This window comes from Lepisosteus platostomus, chromosome 2 (assembly GCF_059453375.1).
Source record: "Lepisosteus platostomus isolate fLepPlt1 chromosome 2, fLepPlt1.hap1, whole genome shotgun sequence".
Lineage (NCBI taxonomy): Eukaryota > Metazoa > Chordata > Actinopteri > Semionotiformes > Lepisosteidae > Lepisosteus > Lepisosteus platostomus.
In genome coordinates, this window is record NC_142612.1 from 69,272,492 (window position 1) to 69,283,155 (window position 10,664).

General features: G+C 38.0%; 1 protein-coding gene across 1 annotated transcript; it reads left to right on the forward strand.

Annotated features, from left to right (window-relative positions):
* Positions 1–4,848: 4,848 nt before the first annotated feature.
* camk2n2a (calcium/calmodulin-dependent protein kinase II inhibitor 2a) lies at positions 4,849–8,369 on the forward strand. Its single transcript, XM_088616029.1, has 2 exons — positions 4,849–5,337; positions 6,665–8,369. The coding sequence occupies exons 1-2, from the start codon at positions 5,169–5,171 to the stop codon at positions 6,733–6,735; spliced, it is 240 nt and encodes a 79-aa protein (XP_088472155.1). The 5' UTR covers positions 4,849–5,168; the 3' UTR covers positions 6,736–8,369.
* The last annotated feature ends 2,295 nt before the right edge of the window (positions 8,370–10,664 follow it).

A 10,664-nucleotide genomic window follows, 5' to 3' on the forward strand; every position in this document is an offset into this window, starting at 1 on the left:
ACAAATAACCTGCAGTAAAGGTTACACAACCCAATTCCTTGAGGGGTGTAGAACCATGGTTTTAGAGGTGTGTTAAAATCCTCACCAAGGTTTTACTTCATGAGAGCCACTTTTTTTCATTTTAGCTACTTCAAAATGTGGTGTGATGAACTATTTTAGATAAGCTAGAGCAAGGGTTACACTAGTGTTCTGGTGTCATCTTATTAACTAATCCATTAATCCACTTTAATGCAGTTTAATCACTCTGTTAGACCAGGTTGGTTATGGGTATTGCCACTCATACCATTATTATATTGTCAAAGCTCAAGTATACAATATTGCTCTGTATAATAAATGGAAATGTAGTCTTGGAGAGCTCCAAACTCTTCTGGATTGTCTTCCACATCTTCTTTGACTTAATTGTACTTTGGTTAGTCAGTCAAGAGCTCAGCTGTTTAATGTGCATTGAATCCCATTGAAATGATTATAAAGAAATGTGTCTTTTTTTTATGTCCCTGTACATGCACGTGCTTTTAACACTGATCTTATTAATAATATCATATGTCTTTTAAATGCATGTGTTCCATATCCTTTAGTTACTGTAACATACAGTATTATAAGTGAATTATGATGAGCACACCCCATGTAGACTCATATTGTACGTGTATGGACCTTCCACAGACTGACATTGCTCCAAGCATTTTTGCAGAATTAAGCATCTTCGTTATCCCATAAATATCATTCTAATTGGTCCGCCTGAGGTGCCCTTCTTATCTGCTAGAAGCCTACACTTGTTTTTTCCATGCATGTAGGGAGCTTGTACTACTGGTACTACACAAATTGAAGTGTCATGCAACCACTATAAGCAGGCTGTCTCAGTTGTTATTGTTAACTGGTGCTACATAAAAAGTACAAGTCTTCGACCCTTCAGGACTGATTGGCATACAGACGAGGACAGAGTTAAATAGCGGGGTGGCGATAACAAATGACACAAGTGCACACAGTTAGCTGTATGCAAACATACAAGCGGATAACTCTGGAGATTCCCAGCAAGTACGAAAGAGTAGTTTTCACACCTTTTGCAGAATTTGCGAACAAACAATAAAACCGTGTAATTGAAGCATACAGGTGCTGAGATAGTTGTCATTAATTTCTAATATTATTGCTCCTATTTGTTCGACGTGTGAGACTTGAAACTTTCAGGTGACGTAGACCTAGCAAAAAATCACTTTCAAAAAAGTTTTAAGTTTTTCAGGAATAACCAATTAAATTAATGCGATTGAATTCACGTTAATAAATAACTGCTAGAGAACATGGAGGCTTCTGGAAGTTGTGGTTAAAACTGTATCACTGGAATAAAAAAACAAACGTTTGATTTAAAAAATAGTATTCATTTGATGAAAAATAAGATTTCAATATTTCTCTTCTCCTTGTTTGTTGTTATTTTATGTCAGCCTACATCTTACTTGTATTAAAAGTTATCATAAACACAGAACTGAACAAATATTAATTTAAATTGTTAAAACTATTTAAAATTAAAATGTTGATTTTATGACTGCAAATGGCCCAAGTTTAATTAGAACAAGTACTGCCGTGCAGCTCATTATGTGCCATTATTATTATTATTATTATTATTATTATTATTATTATTATTATTATTATTATTTAGGATTATTATTAGGATTTTAAACGATTAGCTAACTTGAGCTACAGTGGGAAAGGGTAAAAATGTAATAACAATAAAGATACACATACACAAATTAGTCCGATGTGAACGGATACAGACTCGAAGGGATAGCAGAGCTACAGTATTGGCAAATAACCGTCAGCAGTGCGCTGGTGGGCGCTGTCTGTGGTGCTGAACACTGATTTCGCAGAATACAGTACAAAGCGCGATCCGAGTACTAAGTGTTATCTCTTGGGCTAGTGGACCATAAATAGTATGTTTTACGAAAAAAAACACACCCAGATTATTTCAATTAACTAATTTCAAAAGGCACCACCGTAGTGTGTCTTAGGGTAAATTGATCCAGTCGAAATGTGGCCATTTCCATTTTTTGTTTCCAGCGTGAAATTACTCTCTGCTTGTACAATTGTAGGAAAGGCGTGCGGTATTTCAATCATGAATAAATACGGCACCAAAACCATACAGATTCTCCTACGTCAATCTTGTAGTTAAGTTTTATAAGGTGAAAAAATAGCAAATGCTATTTGTATGCTGCTAGTGCTCGGCGTATCGCTTGTAATGTACTGCTTCCTCATACAGTTTAATTACCCATTATATTCAAGCTCTCCAATCGCAAGGGTTTTACCGCTCTACAGTCTCAAAATGGTAGAGACTGCGGCAAAGCAGGACTTCCGATGTGAAGGCACGGTAGCGTCGAGCTATCAATGCAATTGACGTTGGGTGATGACGACATCTCCCTCCCACTCTGTACCACTATACATACGACGATTGTTTTGCTAATAAAGGAGGAGACACTATGGGGATTACCCTTCAACTGTTTGAAAAGCATCAGAAAATGTTTTATTATGGTCAGATATATACGTTTCCAATTTGCTCAAAAAATCATTGAATGGCCGGAATATCGCAAAGAAAACAATATAACATATTGTCCATTCAGTATCTTTTCAGACCAGGAATATGTTCGGACGTCTTATCCCCAGTCTCCCTCGAATATATATCACCTTATCTTTAAAGTGACACATATTCAATTTATTTATGATGACATACTGATATCCTAAAATAGATAAAATTTGTGGTCTCTATTTGTTCTCTCGTTGCTTTTAGTGGAGAATGTAAGCCATATTATGACTAGTGAAAACGTCATAGCTGTGGCTCCAATTGTGTCAGTACGTTTTAGAATTACGTGTTTAGCATTACATTTGAAATTACTGTGCTATGACCCGTGTTGTACACGGGAAATGTCGGTGGTCTCTGGAACCCTTAGAAACCCTATGCGGTAAAATGTTATCCCCTTCAGAGATCCCAACACACGCACAGAGGTGTCAGGGCATAACTGCAGTTGTCGTCCCTTTTGGCAGAAGTGACGAAAGTGAAAACACAAGAGGAGGTGTGAAATAATTCATTTGCGGGTGTTGGCACGATGCGCCACCCCAGCCACCTCCTCTTCTTTCCTCTTTTATCTGTTCTCGTCTCATGCTAATCATCACAAAGGCACGTCTTTATGTTCACCGGGCCTTGGCATTACTTACTTAACGACCATTATCACCCCCTGCATAAAAAAATACATATTTGTATTCCAGGTAATGGTACCTAGAAATGAAAGCAAAACAGAGTGCTGAAACGGAATGAAATGTAAATGACACTGTATAACCCCAGAAGCGCTTGCTGTACTTACTCATATACTGTACCTCACACAAAGTATTAGGATCGGGTCAGGACAGGTTTCGTTGTGAAGGTTTATGTGCGAGCCGGATCACCACTGGGGTCTGTATCATATATTTTGCAGGTTTTCAGATTCTTTCCTTTTTGGAGGTTTCTGGAAACGCTTTATTTGAACTAGGTTTTGTATGCCCAGCATACTCCTTTCATAGAGGCTACATACGGCTTTATAACAACGTCCCCAAGTCTTTAAATCCACTTTATTTCGTATCTCACCTCGAACTCCACGTCTAACACGTCGTAACATTTACAAATATTACATTTATAACGAATACTTACATGTACGTTATGTCCTTTGGGACAAGAATCATGTGTGATATAGGATGTTGTTGCTGGCTGCGTAAATCTACATTCAAATGAAACCCTAGAGAGTCTTGAAGTACCAAACGTAATGAAGCCAGGGTTGTATGTGTTTTCTCATTTTAGTCAATCACTAGCATGGCGTGCACAATGTTAATCGGGGAGTGTATTATTTTAACTGAAGGATTCAAATAATTTGAACTGCGAAACTGAATAAAACAGCAATAACAGGACACAAGCTCACATTATCTTCACTACATACCTACAATTTGCACATTCATTTGTTTCATGCTGGCGTGGAGTACCACCTGAACCCTTTCACAGGTAATCTATAGTCAAGCCGTGACTGAGGTCTCCCTCAGACTGAATAAGAAGTTAATTGATTGTAAATGTAAATTTAAATGCATGCAAATGTAAACAGATATACATGTATTTGAATACCAGATTATCAGGGAAAGAGAATACTGGTTTAAACACCACTGTGCTATTTGTCTACGTGAACTTGCCCCTTTTATGTCTATCGGAGCTTCGACCCAAACACCACTGAACAAATTATTTGCACAAACGGGTAAAATATGGACATTTTTCGGGCTCAGAGCTAATGATTTGAAGTGACAGACTGTAGAACGGAATGAACTCCATTGTGTCTAGAAATACAAGTGTAGGGATAATAATAATAATAATAATAATAATAATAATAATAATAATAATAATAATAATAATAATAATAATAATAATAATACACTCTTGCAGGACTACTCTTCCCCACAGTGGCTCAAGTTAGCTATTCATTTAAAATCCTTACAGTAACTAAATAGCAATCGTATGTCCACAGAATTATCGGATCTTCTTTTCTTGATTTTTTTGGGTTAGTCAAAAACGTATTTAATAAACTTAATTCCAAAATCTACCTACTACTAATAACGATCTTAAAACAAGAATCCGCCCTCCCGCTCCATTTCTCCAGAGCGCTGAGACTGTGGATTGATCGCTGTTTTCCCGCAGTCCCTGCTGTTATTTCCCTCTCGCCTGTTGATGTCACTCTTTATTCTTGCCTTTCCGAGCGTTCTCGGAGTTAGTCTCCCTCTCTCCTCCCACTCCCCCACATCCCCTCCCTAACCTCCCCCTCCCCCGCATCACTTCAAACCCGGATGGATGACTTCACTGTTCCGCCTGGGTTTCCTTTATGATCCCGGGATCTCCCAGTTTTCTCATCAGACCTCTCCGAGCGCACAAGCGAACACTTAGCTCCTCTCTCTTGCACACCTACAAGCAACCTCCACAGCAGCAGTGTGTTTGTGTGCGGCACCTTGGCACCTCGCTTAGCTAACTCCACACGAAGACTACAGGTGACAAGTAGCTTAAAGGGACTGTAAGAGGACGACATAAAGTGCAATTATCTTCGGGGAATCTGCACTACACAGACAATTTGCACCCAGCTTTCCACATTTTATCTTTTCCGTGCTCAGCATCTAGTGCCATAATGTCTGAAATCCTGCCATACAGCGAAGGGAAAATGACCGGCTATGGAGCAGACAGCGAAGTCAGCCAAATTTCCTTCAGCTGTCGGCTCCAAGACACCAACACCTTCTTCGGGGGACCTCAAGCAAAGAGACCACCCAAACTTGGACAGATCGGCAGAGCCAAGCGAGGTAAGCAGTGGGAAAAACAATAGTACATATACTAAAATGTTTTTTTTTTTACCAAGCTTATTACATTTAATATTTTACTTTAACAAGATGACAGATTCGTGAAGTGACGGTATACTTACTCTGTATACTTAGTTCGCACAAATACTTGAGTGGAAAAGCTTAATTAAGAATAAAGCTGCAGCTATCGACTTGTAAGCCGACAGAACGAATGAACTGAAAATGATGTATTGCTGCGTTCTGGTCTCCCCAAAATTTAATGTGCCGGAGAGCACCAATGATTACGAAAACAACCATAAGCAGGAACAAAAAAAAAATCAAAATATCTTGTTATATTTACTACTGTTACCCCCTGAATGATCAGTCCTGGTAAAATAGAAACAGAAAAAAAATTAACTACGCCAAAGCAGTTACATAATAATAACAACAACAAATAATGAAAAAAATATTTTCTATTTTCTTGCATTAATCCCTTCCTTAATAACTACGCCGAAGTAACCGATTGCTTTAAAATAGTTTATAAGCCGCCTTCTTTCCCAGCTCCCGTTTTCATTTTATTTTTATTATTTCCATTAATGCGGATTTCAGTAGAAATTCTCCGTATATATAAAAAAATTGAGAACTTGATTGTTTTCTTTCTGCGACCTTTTCTACGTTAGACCTGTGATAAGGCAGCGTTTTGTTTTTGTATTTAGCCCTATAGATACATTAAAAATATTCGAAGAGTTATTTTGAAGTCTGGAGAGCCACCTTTAATTGAGGTGCAGTAAGAGACTTCCACTGTATGACACAGATGTTCCCTCCACTATGGAGAAACATGCCACGGTGATTCTGTATACAGTATGTCCTTTTAGGATGGTCAAAAAGTATAAAACCACGCAGCAGAACAGGATCAACGCTCAGAGTTGATAATACCCCTTGAGACTTAACTCTTTATTGCGAGCGGCCAATTGATTACCCGTAAAATTAGTCAGCACGTCTACAGATTAAAGGTGATGTCATACCAACACAGTTCCCTCTATAATGATTTATGTGGCTCTACCTTATTTATGACGCGTTTGAATGTATGAAACCACACATTTTCATTGACATCATCCAGGACTACATTGCGTAATCAAGTGATTGGGTATTATTACTGATCATTCACTTTATATTTTCCATACCATATACACTTCACTCATATTTTATGTTAAAATGGTTTTGACACATTCAACATTTTGTGACTGTGAATGCAAACAACTGAAACACCTTTCGTTTGTATTCTCAAATGCTACGCTGCAATAGACATATGTGCAATATATAAACCATTTTCTTCCGTTCCCCCCTGCAGTGGTGATTGAAGACGACCGAATAGATGAGGTGCTTAAGGGGATGACGGACAAGTCGTCACCCGGCGTTTAAACAAGTAAAAGGAGCCTTTGCAGACTTTTTTTCTCACCGGTTTGAAGCACTTTTCGGCTGTGCATGTTTGAGGATTGTAAGGAGAAACGCAGAAGGGATGAAACGAAGGGGGGAAAAAGACAGGGAAAGAAAGACGAAAGAGAGAAGAAAGAAAAGAATGAGAGACCAAGATTTATTTTGGGGTTGCTGGCAATTCTCCAAACAAAACCCGATTTCCAAACCACCGCTGCGCAGAAAAGCTGTCGAGATGGCTGATTCGTGCAGCTTTGCTTCTCAACTCCTGCCGATGTATAGCGATGGATGGACTTGCCATTTCATCACCACCTTCTTCCAAAATGCGCTGTAAACAACAACAACATCACCGACATCAACTGGAAGCTGAAATTCATTTCAAGCACTATTTCTGTAGCTGTACAGTATCTAAGCTCGAAGATCATCTTTTCTTTTCCCATACCTGCGTAACATTGAAAACACGATCCGCGACGCCGCATTCGAAGGAGCTGTTCTATTCAGCACTGTCGAAAGGCAGAATGCATTCCTAATGCTGCTAGAGCTGTTTTTTAAAAAGAGCAATCACAGACATTCAAATCCCGTGCATTTTTTAAACGACCTGATGTATGTAACATTTCAGAAATATATACAAGGACAGTACCGTTTTATTGTTTTTTTTTGTTTTCATTTTTTTTTAATTTGAAGTTCAACAAATACATTGATAATTGAACGATCTTAGGAGGAAAATGCAGCTTTTTTCAGCTTTGTTTTTTGTAATGCAACAAGTGTACAGGCGGGCGACTTCAACAAACCCGCAAAAATGCATCCCTTAATTCCAATAGTTCTAAATGACGGAAGTTTTGTTTTCCGCCCAAGCCAGCAGGGATGGTAAAAAAAACATAACAATAATAAAAAAAAGACTGACGAAGATGGTTTTTTTCCTTTGGTTAAATAAAAGTTTACTTTTTTCTCCATCTCTTTGCATGAACTTCCAATCCTGGTGCCAACGCGGGTGTCTCCACCATTCCTTTCTACCCTGGCACGCTTATTTTTAACAAAATTCATATTTGTATTTTTATATCTAAATATTTGTTATTTAAATGATATGCTAGTCTAACGTCTTACAATTCATCAACAAAAATGTTTGTACTTGGGAAAGGATATTCAGACTGAGACGAACAGAGAATCTAAGAGATCTGGTTTTGTCTGTCTCATTCTATATCAAGTATTTGGGAAAAAAGACTTATTGAATGTGTTTCGGTTTTTGCACACATCAATGTTAAACTATTACTACAAAATATTATACTGTGACTTGAGCTTCGCTGATGGATTTGTTAGAAATGGCGACTTTAGAATTTATTGCACTGTTTACGAGTACCTTCAAATAACACGTTGTTATTTGACCACTTTTTTGGACATTCAAGTTGTGTTTTTTAATTTATTTCTTTTGTACCATTCTTTTGAAGAAAACTGAATATGGTTTGTTGTGCATGAAACCTTAATATTTTCAATAATGAAACATCATTTTATGAAGCAAAAAAGCAACAAAAATGTCATGACATTCTAAGAATGATTCATTGTATATTATGATGCCATTTTCACTGTATTTGGTGAATTAATAAATGGTGAAAGAACATGTAGAAGGTTGTGTTGGTATTCATTTACTGTGTGTGCACGTGACATAAATGGTGCCATTACATCACTGTCATCAGATCCCCCATCTCATTGAATTGGCTGGAATAGAAGTCTTACTAGTTTTTCTTTTGAAGTGTACATTTACCGATTGAATATATTTACCACTGGGGTGGATAACATGACCAAATGACAGGGAAAGATAATCCAAAAACTGCCCAGCCCAAAGCCAGTACTCAAGACATCATACATGACTTCTATACAGTATTGACTATACAACATGGAATTTGCAACCCTAACATGGCCTAAACTCTATAGCACTGCAGGGGACTTTACTTTAATGAAGGAAAGAGGTGATTTGTAAGGCCACCAATAACTTGGCACACCCTTCTGAACAGTATGATTCAGTTAGAGGAAGACATGTACAATGACATGACAGGGAAGGAAAATCCAGAAACTGCACAGCCCAAAGCCAGTACTCAAGAGTTAAATTAAAACCTCACACCACTGTAGCATTTCGAAGGGAAAAAAAAGATACATATATAAAGTCCCCTAAGAAGATCTAGGTAAAAAAAAGAGAGATCACAACAGAACAAACATGCATTACTAAAGTGCTGCTCTTGTAAAACAGCTGACAGATGGACTGTTCTATGGACACTAGGCAAGACAGATGTGCTGCAATTTCTGTAGAAAGCAGAGCAAAAAGATCAGGCTAAGGCTAAATGGTTCTTGGTCTTCAAGTTGAGATCTTCATATTGCATTGAGTGTGGCTGAACCAAAAGCCAATTGTCGGCAAACCATCAGTTTTATAAACCCTGATGCACTTACATCTAATACTAATTATTACATAAAGGTTCTCAAAACATGTGAGAGACGGTTTTATACACAAAGCAAGATGAAAATATTCTGCCTTTGCTTTTGTGTACTGTAGAGTCCGTGTTACAGGTGGAACATGAAACAACAATTGTCATTACGTACACATGGTATCTGACCATTGTGAACTTTATTTGGTACAGAAAATGACAAATAATTATTAGTATTACAACAAAAACAACAGTTTGGTAAGTAGGTATTTCGAAAAGAGGGCCATGCATGGAACAGTCATGCTACTTCAGCTCTTTCTTGCAAAAGAGATGAACAACCAAACAACCACACTTTGCTTCTTTTTAGTATGTACTTAAGACAAACTTGATACTTTAAGGTTTCATTTCCTAAAGAAACATTAGTACGGATACACACTGAACCGTGGACAGTGAGTAAATCTTAGTGGATTTCAGTTTTTTTTGTAGAAAGCCCTGGAGATTTTAGAAGCACCCGAATCCTGACGCACTCTGCAGAAGTACGCAATCTATCTTTGTCTCTTTGTCAGACAGGACTTTTTTATTTAACATGAGTTGATTTTAAAAAGCACTGGACATGTTTACCTACTAATCTGTTTTTACAGAAGTAATTCAAGAGCAGCCATATCCGCTGTTGACAGACAAACCTGCCCCCAGATTTGAAAATGAGGTTTTGCCTCGAAGGGTTTCACCATAGTTAACACTAGTGCCTCACAGCCTCGGGTTCATTTTCCTCTCCTAGGCTGCCTGATTGTGTGGAGGCCTCTGTTTGTGTGGGTTTCTCTGGGGAATGGTCAAGGCGAGCTTCTTCTCAAGACAAGTGCTGCAAGCAGGAATATAGAGAAAGACCAACACATGGGCATGATGCACTGAATGTCCTCCTCTTATTTGTGGATTTTCTGATGTCCTGATGGGTACTAAAGTTCAACTGGAGTCAAACAGACGAACATCAACCTGAAGACCTGAAGCAGAAACCAGTCTTCAGTACTCCAAAGCCGGGAACTCTTTTCCACACTGGGATATACAGTATAAGTGAAATCAGTATAGAGTTATATTCTTGTCTTTGGAATACGATTTTATCTTTGGAAGCAAGAAGTTTAAGGAATATACTCCCCAGCTTTCATTAATGGTGTAACTGAGATGGAACCCCATTTCAAAGGAGAGGATTATTTTTATGCTTGAAAATAAGAAACTTGCTTGGATCACAGCAGGGTGTTCTCATACCTCTCATTACAGCAGAAGGATTAGGTGCGTTCTGTTACAGTGTGAAATGCTGAAGCAGACTAAATGTTGCTTGTTTTGTTTCACAACTCTGGAAACTCTGCTTTTTAATTGTTATGTGAGCTTATGATATGGAGAAGCAATGTGCTGTTTTTTTCAAGTCATAGAACACAAAGTTATTCAGTCAGGATAACAGACATAACAGAACTCTTTGCTTTAAAGGTATGAGGATATAGTGACAAACTA

What these genes read in the sequence shown, in the direction of transcription:
- camk2n2a (XM_088616029.1), top strand. Translation starts at nt 5,169, where the DNA reads ATGTCTGAAATCCTGCCATACAGCGAAGGGAAAATGACCGGCTATGGA. An exon ending in GATCGGCAGAGCCAAGCGAG is followed by an intron (nt 5,338 to 6,664) that starts GTAAGCAGTGGG and finishes TCCCCCCTGCAG; the next exon opens with TGGTGATTGAAGACGACCGA.